The sequence below is a fragment of the Plutella xylostella genome, chromosome 26 (assembly GCF_932276165.1).
Source record: "Plutella xylostella chromosome 26, ilPluXylo3.1, whole genome shotgun sequence".
NCBI classification, from domain to species: domain Eukaryota; kingdom Metazoa; phylum Arthropoda; class Insecta; order Lepidoptera; family Plutellidae; genus Plutella; species Plutella xylostella.
In genome coordinates, this window is record NC_064006.1 from 169,769 (window position 1) to 188,491 (window position 18,723).

The 18,723-nt window shown below is 38.2% G+C and overlaps 1 protein-coding gene across 1 annotated transcript; it reads right to left on the reverse strand.

The window, feature by feature from the left end:
* Positions 1–13,691: 13,691 nt before the first annotated feature.
* On the reverse strand, positions 13,692–18,555 carry LOC105387640 (ervatamin-B). The gene is made up of 6 exons (XM_011558395.3): positions 18,269–18,555; positions 17,931–18,152; positions 17,706–17,829; positions 15,327–15,511; positions 14,623–14,739; positions 13,692–14,038 (listed from the first exon to the last, which is right to left on the reverse strand). Exons 1-6 carry the CDS (start codon positions 18,501–18,503, stop codon positions 13,905–13,907), a joined length of 1,017 nt encoding a protein of 338 aa, XP_011556697.3. The 5' UTR covers positions 18,504–18,555; the 3' UTR covers positions 13,692–13,904.
* Between the last annotated feature and the right edge of the window lie 168 nt (positions 18,556–18,723).

Below are 18,723 nucleotides of genomic sequence, written 5' to 3' on the forward strand. Positions count from 1 at the left end.
CAACACATGTCCTACATGCTGAAACAACTCAATAGTGAAAGTGATAGTGAAATGGGCAATTCAGTGAAAGTGAAAAGCATTAGTCTAGGCACTCTTTTACTGTATTTTATTGTATTTTTAATGATTATTGTGTTTATTCTTAAAAATAGGAAAAAGCTCACTAATATGTTGCAGTGGCGAAATCATCGAGATGTGCATGTGCAACCCCCCGATAATTTCGCTCTTAAGGAGGGAGGAGTTATGTACCCCCAAGTATCTCACCCTTAGAACTTTCTGGAACTTTAAATATAAATATAAACAGAGATACTGTAAGCATTGCAACATATTATATTGTTATTGCATCAGCCAGGATGCTGATGGATCATTCCACGAATCTCCAACTTTGTAAAGCATCAACTGTATGGAGTGTAGAGTGATGTATCAGCAGATTGGTCACGTAGGCCACTCTTAGTGTTAAGACTATGTCATTGTATGAGTCAGTATTAAACGGACCTCAAATCGGAACGGTTATGCTCGTCTTTAATTTTAGTTTTTAAAAACCTAATAGCGCGGACCCGCAATTTGACTATATTCTTAATTATTATGTAAATATTCTATTAATAATTATCTGATGATGACAATAATATTACTTTATTGATGAAACATACAACAACAAAAAAACTTAAAAATATGTTGCTTAATTCGGCATGCTATACTATAAATGAGTTCTTTGACCTTACCTCGCCAACCCATGCACTATTGGTACCTACTACCAACAGTAACTCTCATAACGATGAAAAAGAGTGTGTATAAAGCTTTCAAATAAGATACTATCATACTAAAACACAATGCAAATATGCAAATAATGCTGAAATGTTGTTACTTAATAGTAATACCTAAAAACTATTGATGTACTACCTAATAACTAAATTATTTATATGTATAAAGAAATACCTAACTATCAGTGCTTCTACTTTATGAATAAAATTATATAACTACCTACTTTAGCTAGTCTATGTTATATTGTATAAGTAACTTAATTATACCTAATGCATAATTACCAATTACCTATACCTATGTAAATGACTTGTAATATTATTTAAGTTATTACCAATAAATGATTGAATTGAATTGAATTGAATACACGAATATACTGCAGGAGTTACACAATAGGCCGCCTTATCACAAGGGATCTCTTCCAGGCAACCTTTGGGTGGAGTGTTGATTTATTGAAGGCGTTCAAATGTTGTATGTAAATTTATTCAGATAATTAAAACAAGAAATACTTGTACTTTCTTCCACAGCCAAGTTAAGAGGTGTACAAACATAAGTACTTAGCTCCGATCAGTTTGTACGTAAATTAGTTCAGTGCTCGAGTCGTTCCGTCACTGCTCCTGGCTGTAGGACGTGTGTGTATGAATGAGTCATGTGGCGGGCTCAGGAAATCTTCAATAAAGTACGTGATGGCGCCCCGGGCCACTGTGGCTTCGCGACTGTTCTACAAGGAAGTGCTAGCTTGCAGATACATTATACACATGTCATCTCTGTAGTATTTCTTCTTGGTAGCATGTCGACAAACAAGAGTCTCTCTTGTGGTAAAATGATTAGTCGGTCAGATAATTAGCCACTGCTGACTGCCCAGGGTGCGATAGGTATAAGGTACAGCTTAATACGTCACTCAAAGAAGCTCCTTTCTCTACGACCACTTCTTACCTGCTATAGAATATGAGAAAATGTGTGTGAACAGTTTTATTGGAAGCAGACAAACACAAAGATATGTTTTTATTCGCGATGTGGGAGTACAGGCCCCGTGTCTAATGTTTTCCTCCTTTATCTTTTCATCTTATATTATATTTATGGTTGTTGTTTCGGAAATGATTGCTGACTCGTTAGTTGGGGAAAAACGGTTTGATGCGGCATTGTTTTGGACAGCAAAAACGGTACGTCAGATCCATAGAATAAGATTAGTGATTTTTATCTTTTATTATCAGATGAAATGTCTGACAAAAACATAACGAGACCATAATGTAGCTCGCAATGTCAAAAAGTAATCAAATCTATAGTAGCGCCAAGATTCTAACTTACTTACATGCCCAGCTCTAAAACTATAAGCTCTAATTTTACACTGTAGTTACGACGATATTATTACAGCATCAGTAGCAGGGGTGAACGTGTTCTGTAGTGGAGACCTGTAGTGGCAGTGGCTAGATGGTATAATGACTTGAAAAATGTGGCTACGTCCAGCAGTGGACTGATATACTTGTATACTTAAGAAGAAGCAGATGACGACATCAGTGGCTTGTAGCACGGAACAGCGTTTTGGTTGCCAAAATACTAACAATTAAGAGCTTAGAAAGTAATTAATTATGATGATTCAAAGTATCTGCACACCGTCACACGTATGACACAATCAATTAGCCCCTCACAGATGAAGGTACATTATTCACAAGCTGTTCCTGTTCCAGGTCGGTGGGACATGTCCGCCAATCAGCGATTGATAAGTCTCTTTGTGTGAAGCGATCACTGAGAGCCGTGAGCGGGAGGTAGGTACACTTGTGCGCAAAACTTATATATATATTTTTTTTATTATGTGTAGTCTGAAACTGTCACATCTGAAGTTGTAACTGTACGTGTGACCAAATCCAATAAAGAATAACATAAAAAGCATCGCAACGCATTGCTTTTGTCCGCTATGTTTTCGGCCTCAGCCGCTTTTGTTTTAGTAGTTGTGATATATTATTATTATGTATGTATATTATCTAGATCCAATTTTTGCATCCAGCAAATGACAATCACTTATCGAAGTTCCTCAATCTAGTTTTAAAATTGCTATAGAGCTTCTTGTTATTGTATTTTAGACGTTTCCTTATGTCTGGTAAGTAAAATTAGTTTTCTTTTGCAGTCGTCAAATATGTATGAGATTTCGAATGTCAAAAACCAATAATATAATGGACAGAGTATAGACGTTTGTGTCGGCGACGGTACGAGCTCGATGCTACTAGTCACACGTCAAGCACTCTCGCTCCAATCCATTTGACAAATTACTATTTGTATACTAAAATCAGCGACAAACTTATACCTGAAAACTTTCCACGGAATATCCACCTTATCGCGATGGAAATAGGCTTGTTTGTTCACGCACAGTGATCGTGGGTGAGCTGTGCTGGTCTGTCGGCGTGTAGGCCCCGGCTAATGGCTCGAGAGATGGATAAATAACATAAACGTTAAATTGGTCGTTCTTCTTATGTTTTTATTCTTTTCTCTTTTTCTCCGACTGACTTTGATACAATTTCAACCTGTAGGTATATTTGCTAGATTATCAATAAGAATAAATGCAAGTCATTGTATTCTTATGCCAATGTGTACAGCTACCATTAATTTATTAGTACCTCCTTAGTAATGTTAAAGAATAACCGGTCAACTTGATAAATTAAATTATATATTACACACACACACACATTGTAACAAGAACACAAAACCCAAATCGTTACCATAATAATTTAACATATAGCACTCACTTTCATACTTCTCTCTAACATTCCCTTACATACATTCATCATATTAGAAAATGATTAGATATTAAACTTAGCCAAGGAAAAAAATATATATATAAACTATACAATATCACAACGTAAAAAAGCACTAAAAGCCGTACATAATATTTTCAATATTAATATTTAAGACAAACTCCGCTCAGAAGCTCCTGTTTTATAGTATCGCTGAACGTGATCTGAAACAAACAACTTCATCACCCTGTAGGTATAGTAGATAAACAACAATACAGCATGTTGCAACACTTTAGTAAAAGAACGCGCAATATTTTTTGGGTAGCTTTTTATTTAGCGGCACCTGGAGAAGCACATAAATTTGAATGACGCGCAATTTGGTTTTCGGCGGGGTCTCTCAACGGAAAGTGCTATCCTGGCTCTCAAACAAACTGTCCAATACTACACATCTAGGAAAACACCTATTTTTTCCTGCTTCCTAGATCTTTCTAAGGCTTTTGACCTTGTTAGCTATAATAAGCTTTGGGAAAAGTTGAAAGGAACCAGTTTACCTAATGAAATAATATGTATGCTTATGTTTTGGTATAATAATCAGACAAATTATGTGCGATGGGCGGATGCATTATCCGATGAGTATAGGTTGGAGTGCGGGGTGAGGCAGGGGGGGTTGACCTCTCCCCGTCTCTTCAATCTGTACATCAATGACCTGATCGAGGAGCTCAGCAGCAGCACAATAGGTTGTCACATAGACGGGGTGTGTGTAAATAACATTAGTTACGCCGATGACATGGCCCTGCTGAGCCCCTCGGTCAGTGCACTGAAGAAATTGGTAGGTATGTGTGAACGATATGCAGTGACTCATGGGCTCAAATATAATGAAAAAAAAAGCGAACTAATGTTATTCAGAGCGGGTAATAAGACATACCCGTTCGAACAGGAGATCGAGTTGAACGGCGCTCCTCTGCAAAGAGTGAACAAATTCAAATATTTGGGCCACTGGGTCACACCAGACCTAAGTGACAATTTAGACATAGAACGGGAGCGCAGGTCGTTGGCTGTCCGATGTAATATGTTGGCCCGCAGGTTTGCAGGGTGTACCAAGAAGTGAAGGTGACATTTTTCAAGGCGTATTGCCAGTCCTTCTACACTTGCAGCCTGTGGGTGAACTATACGAAGCGGGCATACAGCGACCTGCGTGTCCAGTACAACAACGCATTCAGGGCTCTGATGGGGCTGCGGCGTTTCTGCAGCGCGTCCGGCATGCTGGCCGAGGCGCGTGTGGACAGCTTCCAGGCGATCATGCGCTCGCGGTGCCTCTCCATGTGGCGCCGCATGCGCTGCGGCTCCAATGGCATCCTGAATGCGTTGGCGGACCGGTGGGACTCTCCGATGCTGGCGCGCTGGATAAGGCTACATGCAGTCAAGTTGACAGCCTTCTAGCAGGTGTAGGTATCTGAGAGTCCAAACGGGCCGTGTACCCCTTTTTATATTTTTGTTATTTTGTGCGTTTTATTGTGTTTGTGTATTTATTAACCATTTCATTATAATATCATGTTTACTAACCACCATATGGACTATTGATTGTAATTAATTTAATAAGTCTGAAATAAAATTATTTTATTTTTTTTTTATTTATTTTTTTTTATAATATTTATCTTTAGAACGTGATTTTAATAATGATTGTATTTATCGGTTATGTCTTTATACAATACAGTCATAATTATTATTATATTTTGGTGGCGGTTTATTTACACTTTCTAACTATGGCTACGACGTAGCATCGTAGCATTGTAGCTGCGTAGCACCGTAGCCGCGTAGCACCGTAGCCGCGTAGCACCGTAGCCGCGTAGCACCGTAGCGTGCAGTCGTAGGCAGTTGTAGTACTCGTCACTGTTTTGGTATTCTATCCATTCTATTCTATTCTTATAGAATTTGAAATTAACGACTCATGTATACTTTTTATTACTTATTTGTAAACATAAAGTTTAGTGCGCCTCAACACAACAGATTTTTTGAAATCATGTACTTTCATTAAAACATTTCAAAGCATCGCATGTAAAAATACTACAAATCATATTGCATCTTCCATACCCCTCAGTAGCCACCAAACACGATACTTTCTCTTCCTGACCTATGCCGGATGAGCGGGACAGCGGATGTGGATGATGGATGGCATTCTTTCACGATAAATAATTGAATGTCGGAGATCCATCGCGCCCATTGTGCCTCCATGTTACACGCCGCGCCATTGTTTAGCAGAATAAGTGGAAAAATTATGAAAACACTGATTAATTACGGAGCAAAAATCTAACCTTTATATGCTTAAGTAATAGGGACAGATTAGAACATACCTTCTTATACGATATTGCGTAATTGCATACATAATAACTATCTGTAGGGTTGGACATACCGATAACAACAGCAGATTTATTTTAAATAAATAATAATATGTATAGAGAGTACGTTAGTTATAAGAAATAACGGTGCAACTACCTACTGCTAACTTAATTTATTGTAGATATTATAGAAGTAATTGATTTATAAATGACACTTGAAATATTAAAGTTTTAATAACTTTGTGGAAGTGTTCTTCGAAGACATTACCGTAGCTGAGGCCCGAAATAGCCTCATACATAAAATGCAAAGACATTAGAGACAAAGTTGCTTCCCCTCGTTTGGTATGGTAATCTTGGGCTAATATATTTTTGTCACTTTCACTTTGTAAAAGACAGAGTCATTCCTAGTGAAAGTGTGAAACAATCCTCAAAACAAACTCAAGTTTTTCAGAGTTTGTTTTTATACACGTAGGTCTGTATGTGATAGAGCTCGTTTTTGAGATCTAATCGGAGTAAAAAAAAGTTTAAACAATTTGAAATTTTATTTACACAGAATACTTTACAGAATTTAATTAACTAAGAATTTAATTCAGCACACAACCCAAATTTCGTGCACACAAAACAGAGAAACATCATCACACTAAAGGGTGTTATTTTTTACTACGTACGTAGGTGTACAGTTTCTATTTACAGTGAAACATTCAGAATGTATGAAAAAACTCAGTAAGTATGTACCTGGCCGCATACTTCCACAGTAGAAACAAACACGCCCAGTTATTATCGTACATTCAGCTACCGAACTATTTCGCAGCAAAAACTTCCCAACATTGAAGTGCCTCACAGCGTTTCATTCCTGCACGGAACACTTCCAAAGCATTTCTGCTTTAATTTTACCAGTAAAAATATATTGAACAGATGCTTTTCAAAAGATAAGGTGTAGTAATAAACTCTCGTAATATCAGTAAGTATGCTTTCCGTTATTTACTGCGGGTGGGCCAAAACCTCACAGTTGCATTTAAATTTTGACGGGCATTTAGTTCCGATGTAACAGCATGTGGGCACATCCCGGTCCCAAGTCCCCACATCGGTAGCGGCAAGTTGTGCTGCAGTTAGATGGCAGATTCAAGTATTTTACAAAAGTCTGGATGTTGTCCTATTGGTGTAGGTATAATAACTATGTGGATTGTTTTTATATTAATGAGTGATGCGGAGGTTTTGTTTTAAGCGATTTGGCAAACGGCAACGAGTACCTATTTTAAATATTATTATGTAGTTTAATGTAACCTCAAAGTAATTTTCTTACAGAATTATTTCTTGTAAAGAAAACAAAGAAATAAGCAAATGTGATAAAGTAATTTGCTTACTTTTAAAGAATATCAAAGAAAAGCTACAATTTATTTAAAACACAGGCAATTTCTGATCTTCGCGCCTTCGTTTAATCCCAGGTAAGTAATATACTTTTATTGAAAAAGTCGGGTAATTGACCGTTTCCTTTCTAATCCTGTTGAGGAAAGTCAATTAAAAAGTTTGCTTGTTCAAGTTTCGTTGGACGGCGCGGGGTGAACGAATTCTCATTTGAATGGAACTACCGCGTTTTAAACTTAGTCGTGCATACAGGAGTTTAAAAAATTATTACTCTTCAGGAATTCAGAGGTTGCAGTACCTTTTTACTCTAGATACCAATTTAACCAGTGCAGTGGCCATATTAAACATCAATCGTGTCAAATGATGTTGTATAGTGTTTCTAGGTTTTTTTTTATATTTGGTCTACAAAACTGAACATAATCTACGATAAATGTATCTTTAGACAATCAAAAGAACTTAAGATTATACTCTACTAGTTGCAGACACAGCTTGCGTTTCTTAAATACTTAATTTTAGGTGGCACGTGCTAGCCAAATTACATTAATATTACGGTTAAAATTAATTTCTAAGGAATATAATTACTATTATTGAGTATATTTATAAAATTCTCTTCAGACTACTTTTAAGTGAGGTAATAGAACCGCAGAATATATCTATTTCGTCTCTGATGTAGTTAGTGGAGGAGCACATTCGATATATAGGTGAGTGTAGACCAAGATTGGACTTCGACTGAGGGAGGCTGAATGTTTTGCGGTTTTGAAGGCGGCTGCTTGAGCGAGGAATTGAGAAATTTACTCTCTGTAGTAATTCAGGACAATTAATATGCCCGTGAATTATTTTAAAAAGAAAGCATATGTCCAATAACTTTCGACGAGTATTTAGTGGCGACATTTTGTAGTACCGAAGACGATCAGAGTAAGAGTCGAATGTTCTACACTTCTGGTCAGAGTAAGCGAGATGGTAGAGAAATCTTTTCTGGACTCGTTCGATTCTATCGATATGAACCTGATAGCTTGGGTTCCAGACAGTACTGCAATATTCTAGGATTCCACGAACAAGAGTATTATAGATGACGACTGTGACGGAAGGCTGCTTTAAAGATTTCATTTGTCTGTTAATGAAGCCGGACAGTTTAGAAGTTTTATTAATAATGTTATCTATATGATGACGGAAACTGAGAGAGCTATCGATAATGATACCCAGGTCACGTATACTGTTGACTTCCTTAAGACTTGTGTGGTTGATGCTGTAATTAGCTGGCATTGGGTGTTTTTTCCTTGTGAATTTTATGTGAAGACATTTTTCAGCGTTTAATGACATGCAGTTCTCTGTGCACCACTTGTAAATATTATTTAGATCATTTTGGATTAATTGACAGTCCTGAATGTCCTTAACGATACGATATAATTTTAAATCATCTGCAAAGAATTTAAATTCAGATTTAATAATATTTGATAAGTCATTTATGAAAATCAAAAAGAAAAGCGGACCAAGGTGAGACCCCTGTGGAACTCCAGACGGTACTGGCTTTTCCACAGATCTGAATCCTTTTATGTAGACAAGCTGCGAACGATTGCTCAAGTAAGATTCACACCATCGCAATAAGGATCCGTGAATCCCCATTCCTTCAATCTTCCTCAATAAAAGCCTGTGGTTTACCAGATCAAACGCCTTACTAAAATCAGTATAGATAGCGTGTACCTCATTCTGTTTGTCTAATGCATCAGAGAGATATGAAACATAGCTAACTAAGTTGGATGCAATCGACTTCTTTGGTAAGAACCCATGTTGGTTTTCATTTATTTGGTTTTTAACGTGGCTTAGAATGTATTTTTGGACTAGTGATTCAAGCACTTTTTCGCAAGCAGATAGGTTGGAAATGGGTCTATAGTAGGCAATATTGTTATAATCACCTGATTTGTGTATGGGAGTTAAATATGCCAGTTTCCATTTGGTAGGATAACAACTTGTCTTGAGTGAGAGTTGAAATATTTTAGTAAGAGGTTTTACTAAATTATAGGCACATTTTTTTAGAAAAAAGGGCGGTAATTGATCTGGACCTGGGGCCTTATCACCATCTAATTCTTTCAGTTTTTTTAATACTTCTTCTTCCGTCATTGTGAAATTATCTAAGGCTAGATTATTAGTTACAAAGTTGTCACCAGTTAATTGTGTGGTACTTCCAATTATACTATAATTACTGTAGACTGACTGGAAATATAATGAAAAAAGATCGCATATATCCTGACCTCTTTTAGCGATTATACCATTTAAAGTCATTTCATTAGGTAGTGAGTTACTATTGCGCTTTAGGTCGTTAACATATTTCCAGAACTTTTTTGGATGTTGCTTTAGGTGATCAGCTGCGTTTTTTTTAAAGTTAGTGTGACATTCTCTGATCAATTCATCACATCTGTCTCTTAGCATGACAAAAGTCAATTTGTCTCTAAGGTTATTGAATTTTTTTTGTACTTGGTGTGGTACTTTTTTTTCTCTTTGATACATTTCAAAAGTGCAGGACTGTACCAGACTGGATACTTTTCATTCCGTGGTTTTCTTAGAGGCGTATGTTTCGAAATTATTGGCATTAAAGTTGCGTAAAATATATCCACAGCTAGGTCAACATTAGAAATATTTCCCAGCTTTTCATTCCAGTCAATTGATGACAACAATTCATTCACTGCCTCATAATTAGTCAAGTAGAAATTAAGCGATGGTATATTATTCGATTTAATAATAGATTCTGTCATTTTAACAAAGTTTACCTCGATAGCGGGGTGATGGTCATCTGGTGGTACTGCAGAGTTAGTGTCTTCTATAGGCGTAATAGATATATTTAAGGGGAAATTTGAGCAGACTAAGTCAAGTATTTTTCCGTTCTTATTTTTAACGTAGTTATATTGGTGAAAGTTATTGTATGACATATTGTCTATACACATATTTTCAATTGCGTTTGATGAACAGGATGGATACATAGCTTTTGTGTTAGGGTCTGGCACCCATTCAGTGTTAGTTAGGTTGAAATCTCCAATAAGCAAAGTACTTGACGAATTGGGTACTTTATTATGCAATATATTGGTAAGATTGTTTAGAAATACCTGCATGTAGTCATATTTTAGAGGAGAAGGAGCATATACCGCACAGATATTTAGCAAAGTTTTACCTATTTTGATTGTAATCCACAAGTCCTCACATTCGGATTCCCATTTAGTCCTCCGTAACACCTCATAATCCTTACTTATCGCAACCACTACACCACCTCCATCCCTTTTGTCCTTGTTTGATATGGTTGTACAACGATCGCGTCTGAAAATATTGTACCGATTGTCTAATATCTCACCATCAAAAACCGAAGCATTCAGCCATGATTCAGTAATTATAATAATGTCAAACTCATTACGCAAGCAGTACAAATAAAAATCTTCTGTTTTGGTTCTGAGACCTCTAACATTTTGATAATAAAGTTTGAGAGTGAATTTAATATATCAGTGTATAACTAATGAGCTTATAAGTACATATATAAATTCTAAGACTATTTTAGTTAGCAATGATTATATAATAATTTTAAAGAGAATCCAAACAGTTCAAGTCTTTAATTAGCTTTACTGGCGATTTTATGTCTTTGCGCATGAAAATACGGCCATTCTTGATCCATACAAACTCGTATTTTTTGTCTTTGGCAGTGATTCTGGCTGCAGCATGCAATTTTTTGTTGAGAAGAGATAGGTGTTCTACGACATAAATGGGATTCTTTTCCCCAGCAATCCCCAGATGAGATGTGTTCAGTTTCTCCTTCTTGTTTTTCTTATTGTAGATTTTGCTTGCAGCGATAAAGTTGTCTCTCATGTGTGGGCTTCCGAGCTTAACAACAATGTTACGAGGCCGCTTGCTTTCCGTATTCAATTTAGCTACTCTGTGAAAGTCTTTGATATCTCCTTCTTGCAGTTCAAAGGACACCGTTTTTGCAAGTTGCTTCACAACAGTTAAGATATTCTCGTTTTTAGTCTCGTTGCTAGGTATTGGTATTATGAAGTGATATGATACTGGTCTAACACAAATAATTGTTCAACTGTGGATTATATAAATAAACGGCCAGTAACGTGGCCAATCTGTAGGACCCGCTACCAGTGTCTCACAACTTTAACCACAGCTAATGCCAAATTAATGCAATATTTAATAAAAGGTAACACGGTATGCAAATTACTTGATCAAATCCCAAAATGTTCTGAATTTAGATAATCTAATTATTTATTCCAAATTTAATTTTCTCAAAACACGGAACATAATTTAGACTTAGCACCGGAGAGCAATTAAGGATTACAATCTCAGCAAACTTAAGGGTCCTTTTTGTTTAAATTTCAGGATAGGAATGAATTCAATAAAATGACCATTTTGTTTTGTGCAATGACAAAAAACAACTATAGTGGGTAGACATGTGTAGATTGACAAGTACAAATCTCTTTAAAAATACAATAAGTATATTTATTTTATAATATACAATAGTTTAGGTACCAAAGGAGACAAGCGTCAATATGAGGTATTTTAATCACATACATAATTATATTATATACAAATAATAATCAATAATCATCATGCTCCTGAGTGGTCAATACCACGGTGGACAGTAACAACACCCAACACGACGTCTGCACCAGACACTCGTCACATTACCATACGCGTGTAGTTTGCCTGCGACATGTCCTTACTCCACCTGATTTCCCCTGAGCGCTCGCGAGAGGCGCCATCTGGTATTCAAAACTAACTTATCAATACTTCGACAAATTCCCTCACCACCCTTATTGCAAAGACTTAAAGCTCACATTAGCACTAGGTCGTAGTCAGCCGAAAAGTTTGACAAACTATTTAGCACCTCAACGACTTTGTTGGTATTCGTTCCGAGAATGAGATTAAAAATCGTTTGGGGTTTTTTAAGAATACCTTTTGATTTCAAGGTGGTGGTCACAAGTGTTAGTGATATTGGAACGCAACCAAATATAGTTTATATTTCAGCCACTGATTTGAATTAGCTGTCAAATCTGTTCCTTTTTTCGCATAGCTTGCTTTTGTTACTTTTCCAATAAACGAATTATACTGATTTGTAATTCTTCTTTAATTACCACATATCCACCACGAATATTCCTTTAACAAGGCACACAGAAAAAAAGCATCTAAGTTCACTCAACTTCCTCCAACTTATTTATACCTCCCAGTGACCCTTCAGAGTCGTGCGCTCGCCGTGTCCGCTCTCTCCTCTGTTCCCGGAGAATGCCCGAAATCCGCTCTGATTCTCGCGACGACTCGTGCCGAGAATACGACTCACTGACTGACAAGGGCCGGAGGTCACTCTACCTCCAAAAATACTAACTCCGAATTCATAGAGCTTAGTGTAATTTGTAAAAAGTTTTACAAAAGCCGTTGTGATGTGTGAATTTAACACAAACATTGACAACAAAAAAGAAAAAATTGACTTATATATTACTGGCAATGATTTCAAAAGGAAGGATACGCCCGTCAGAACGTTTTGTCAAAAGAAAATGGCACCCGCGCGCTGGCCCTAATTTCATACAAATTATGACAGATTTATGAGGTTTTAGGGCCAACGCGAGGTGTCATTTTCTAGAGCGGTTGGGCCTGTCCTTACGCTAGTAATATATAAGTCAATGATTACTGGCGTAAGGACAGGCCTAACCGTTCTAGAAAATGGCACCCTCGCATTGTCCCTAAAATCTCATAAATCGGTCATAATTTGTATGAATTAGGGCCAGCGCGCGGGTGTCATTTTCTTTTGACAAAACGTTCTGACGGGCGTATCCTTCCTTTTGAAATCGTTGGACACAAACAGTCGAAATTCGTGGGTTTCAAGGTCATTTGCAAACCTTCTGTACCTAAACTGTGTGTTTTGTTCAATAAAGTTATATTGTATTGTATTGTATTGTATTGTAAACTAAAAACACAGTCTGAATTTGAGGGTAAGTTTACATTCTATACTGCGCCAACAACTACTCTATCTCGTTGCATTAAACGTACTGATTGCACGTAAGATGTCATTAGTTTCTTGTTTGTGTAGCTAGAGTAACCCTAACCCATTCCTTTCAATTTCATCCTTTTCTCTTCCACTATTCGGAGTTCATTCAGCCGCGACTCGAGGGTCGATGCTGTAATGTGGGTCATATTGGGACAGGACGCCATCGGAATAAGTTAAGTATACCTATCTACGTCTTTGATTATTTACTTATTAGGCACTTCTATTAAAATATAGGATTAAGTTTATAAATTATTATTACTATTATTATTCACACTGAATATCGAATAGATAATGAGTTTGCTAACCAACGTGTACATAACTACGTACTAGAACATACTACTTGTACGGTCAAGTGCAAAGAAACCTGACCCCCCTCTCATACTGACAATGCTTATGAGGGGGGTCAGGTTTATCTGCCCCTTACTGTACCTACTTTGTCGTGGATTGAAGGTAGACAATGTATAATATGAAACTCATAAATGATGCTTTAAACTTTATTTGATCTAAAATTAATATGATAAAAAATTTAATTTTATGTGGAGGAAACCAATCATTACTGACAAATGATATGATGATGATTTTGGTGAGGGACCATTGTAACCGTAGCGTGACCACGATGTAGATTCTAGAAATGAAGATGACGGCGACTATACCTTAGTTAATTGTTTCAGTGGGGAGTCATAAAATATATCATCAAACAAGAGCATTCGAAACGTGTAGACTGATCAAGTTGCAAGTGTTGTGCCCCGCACTGAGCCGGATGTACCCGCGATCGCCCCACGCCTCGCCCCACGAGTTCTTCACGATCCAATACGGAACCCCACCCTCTGGAAAAAAACAAATGAAGTCTGCATGAGCACCCGGACCGGTGGGCCAGAATTGTCACCGAGTGGGTGCCCAATGATGGACGTCGGCGTCGTGGAAGACCTAGACGGAGATGGCGGGACGACCTCGACAGGTTTTTACCTCAATGGCCGAGGCACAGGATCGGGAGCGGTAGTCAATTTATGAGGAGGCCTTTGCCCAGCAGTGGAACACTACACATGCTACATAAAAAAGAAGTCATTTATCTTTTCGTGTATACCTTGGTGAAAGGATTTGCCAGTAGATTAACGCATTTGCTGACTGCCTGGTGTCCGCCGGTCGTATGTAGGGAACAGATGAATCGTCACTCTTTAGTATTATTCTTTGTTAGCTCATAAGACGCGAAATGATGCGTGAGCGTTTTAAATACAAATCGGTAACTGTATGCACCTCGCCCTCCAACAGGAAAATCCCTTTAGCTTTATGAAAACCACTAAAATAACAACATCTCTTATTAATTTCCACTGGAGCTTAGTACCAAATTCTATTGGCTGTTTGAAAAACATCTCTGTTCTCCGCATTGTTAGCCGGTGGGTCTGATACTAACCGAGTCCGTAGCCGACCAGCACGACGCCGTGGTTAATATTGAACCCTGCGGGACATTCCTCAACTGACATGATCCCGCCGGTGTAGTGTTTCCACGCAACATCGGACACTGTCAGACCTGGAACAGTATGACATCAGATAAATAATAATAATGTTGCTCTTTATGTGTTGAATAAATGTTGTCTGTTTTTCTAATTTAATAAATCATCTTCCAGCCAATCATTAATTGCTGGAAAACGATTCAATACAACACTAAACTATGTAAATAAAAGTAATTCTCTGCCAAAGCCAACCCTCTTTAGATAAAGATCCCCCATTTTCATAAAAAAGTTATTGGACGTTTTAGCTATTGAACTCTTTTGTCACTCTCTGACAGAGGCCAATTTGTTCTTTGACGGAGGGTGACAAAACAGTTCAATAGCTAAAACGTCCAATCACTGAGGAAAAAAACACTACGTTATACGTCCAATCACTTTTTATGAATATATGGGTAAGTCTAGACGATTATAACGTTGTTACTAACACGCTATTGGATTATTTTAGTCTGAATTAAATTATTTATTATCAATAGATACACATTACAATTGAACACATCTAAACCTAATCTAGTTTTAGAGAATTCAAATGTTTATTTCATTAATATTAAGACAAGGCAATTTTTTTTTGCATTTAGACAGTGATAAACTAATATTTTTTCAAACTTACCGATAGAAACAGGACCCACTGTATTCAATATAGATTTAAGCTGGTTTAGTTCATCAGTGATTCGGTAGACGGTGCAGCCCTTCAGTTGAACCTTCGCTTTACTCTGGTTAAAGGAGCATTGTTGATTCTTTTCTTCGTATGGATAGTCTTTTTCCAATTCAATTCCTCCCTTTTTGATTACGGATCTATAGAACCAGCCAAATGGTTATTTTTTGATAGAATTTATTAAAATATTAGGTCCTTACAGTAATATGAAATTGGCGTTTTGTCGTACTGGCCACTTTGATCTCAAATATTACCTTTATGGTTAGGAATTCCAAATTCAAATTCATACAGCTATTTACTCATGCATTTGTGTTTCAAACCCCCTAATTCATTTGTTTTTTCTTCTTTTGTTTTTTTCTTTGTGTCACTCTGTTTACAAAATGGAAAACTTGAAATATCGCGTTATTTACGAGTATGAGTTCCACCGTGGCACCAGTGCTGCAGAAACGGCTCGAAGGATTAATGATGTGTATGGTGACGGTGTCGCAAAAGAAAACACAGTGCGTTTTTGGTACTAAAGTTTTCGTTCTGGAAATTTCGACCTGCAGAACAAGCCTCGTGGACGGCCGGAGACCAAAGTTAATAATGAAGAATTGAAGGCTATTGTAGAAGCGGATCCATCGCAAACCACGTCCGAGTTAGCTGCAGGCTCCGGTGTTAGTGATAAAACTATTCTAATCCACTTGAAACAAATTGGGAAGGTGAAAAAGCTTGAAAGGTGGGTACCTCATGAATTTAGTGAAGCAAACCGACAAACGCGCGTCGACTGCTGCGTTACGTTACTCAACCGGCACAATAATGAAGGAATTTTAAATCGAATCATTACCTGTGATGAAAAGTGGATCCTCTACGATAATCGGAAGCGCTCATCGCAATGGCTGAACCCTGGCGAACCAGCCAAATCCTGCTTTAAGCGAAAATTGACTAAAAAAAAGTTGCTTGTAAGTGTTTGGTGGACTAGTGCCGGTGTCGTTCACTACAGCTTTCTTAAATCTGGCCAGACGACTACGGCAGATATCTATTGTCAGCAACTGCAAACCATGATGGAAAAGCTAGCTGCTAAACAACCGAGGCTGGTCAATCGCTCTAGGCCACTGCTGCTTCAGGACAACGCTAGACCACACACTGCACAACAGACGGCTACCAAATTAGAGGAGCTTCAATTAGAATGTCTTAGACATCCACTGTACTCTCCAGACCTTGCTCCAACAGATTACCATTTTTTTCGCAATTTGGATAACTACTTGCAAGGAAAAAAATTCAACTCCGATGGGGCAGTCCAAACCGCCTTCAAAGATTTTATTGATTCCCGCCCGAATGGTTTTTTTAGTAAGGGGATCAATGAACTACCTATGAGATGGCAAAAGTGCATACATAGCAATGGTACATACTTTGATTAATTTAATATATTTCATTTAAAAAAAAAACGACTAATATGTTCCTACTATAGAAAACGCCAATTTCATATGTAAGGACCATAATTGATGGGTCACGCAGGCGTAACGATTTTACAGAGTGTTGCAAAATTGGTGTACTAAGGCGAAAGGTGATGACTCATTCTGGGCAACTTTTGTTCTGGGACTTTTAGAGATTCGCGAAAAAAAAATTGCTTCTCCATAGTAAAAAGTCATGTGAACAACAAAGTTGTATATAATTGTGCAATAAAGTATCAAATAGATAAATAAATAAATAAAATAATTATTATGCAAAAAGCAAACGCACTAGAGCAGTTTAACGCAGCAACCTTTTCAATCAAAGAGTAAAATGATAATGTTTGTTAAAATTACTGTTAGGGGCAAAAAAACCTGATCCGCTCAGGTAACATAGTCAGTCTTTGCCAAGACTGTACGAAACCTTCAACCAGTGCGTCCTGCCAGTGATGACGAGTGGTGCAGAGACTTGGACAGTGGATACTGACGGTAGGACTGGTTCACCGATTTATTCTTTTAGTCGCTCAGCGTGATATGGAAGAGCTATGCTTGGGGTTTCTCTGATGAATCGTATCATAAATGAGGTTATCCATCAGAGGACTAAGTTTACCGACAAAGCTGTCAAAATATGCCAGCTGAAGTGGCAGTGGGTTGGTCATATCTGTCGAAGAACCAATAACCGTTGGGGTAGACTGGTTCTCAAGTGGAAACCACGAACAGGCACACACAGCGTGGGTCGCCCTCCTGCCCGTTGGACCAACGACCTTATAGGCGGGTAGACGGTAGTGGCTGGTTGAGGAAGGCTGAGGACCGAGTGTCGTGGCGCTCCTTGGCAGAGGCCTATGTCCAGCAGTGGATGATTATTGGCTGATGATGATGAGGATGTACAAAACCTTGAACTCACATCAGTCCCCTCTGCGGCAGCCCCCCGCAGCAGCCGCGGCTGCTGTCGTCGCAGTCCACCAGCTGCTGCTCTGACAGGTCTAGAAGTTTGGAGTATTTTATGGCGATTTGGCTCTCGATGTTACCTGACAAACAAATGCTGTGGTGAACGAGTTTGTCCTCCTTAAAGACCGTTAAAAATTCTATAGCTCACACAATCAATGCCTTTCAACATTAATGTTCTTACCGACTGCACTGAAAGCCCAGCAGGAGCCGCAGTGCCCCTGGTTTTTCACGCTGGTGACCTTCCCTCGCTCACGCCAGTCGAGGCGCTCGGGCAGGTCCCCCGCGCCCCCCGCATCCCCCGCGGCACCCTCGCTGCAGCCCCGGCCGCCGTCGCGCCTATACTCCTCGAGCAAACCCATGGGCAATCGCTCCTCGGCCGACAGATCCGCAAACTTAGTTATGCCTGTCAAAAAAGGCATTAAATAAAAATGTTGGGGCAGACGTAGACATAACTGACTACACGGCAACTGCCCTGACATAAACAAGCAACTGCTTGATTATTTCGCTGATTGTCCTTACCATAGAATGCTTGATGATCAAACTTCCTCTTGGAGTTTTTCTCATTGATTATTTTTAATGTTTCCTTGAAGATGTTGAATCTCTTCTCTCTTTCTTCCTCTGTTGGGTACAGCTTGTTGTGTGTGCGGGTGAAGTTTTCGAACAGCGCGGCCGCGTCACCTAGCTCGTACTGTCTCGGCTGTGCGCGCGCACACACACACAGACACACGCATACTAACACTGCAAACACTCGCATTTCGGAATCAGTAGAATGCAGTTATACGAGTGATAAGTACTACAGTAAGTACTGCGCCTTATAAATGTTTTTTTATCAGTTTTAAAAATATTTTAGATGTTTTACATTGATTTATGTTAATTTTTAAGATCATTGGTATTAAATTTTATTGCGAATAGGTTGGTAGTTACCTACCTATAAAATTTATAAAGATAAGCCATTCCTATATATGTACTGCAGT

Coding starts and splice junctions, on each gene's coding strand:
- LOC105387640 (XM_011558395.3), bottom strand. CDS start 18,503: ATGCGAGTGTTTGCAGTGTTAGTATGCGTGTGTCTGTGTGTGTGTGCG. Junction 17,830..17,930: donor CTGGGCTTTCAGTGCAGTCG/GTAAGAACATTA, acceptor TTTGTTTGTCAG/GTAACATCGAGAGCCAAATC. Junction 14,740..15,326: donor AGTGGGTCCTGTTTCTATCG/GTAAGTTTGAAA, acceptor ATACTGTTCCAG/GTCTGACAGTGTCCGATGTT.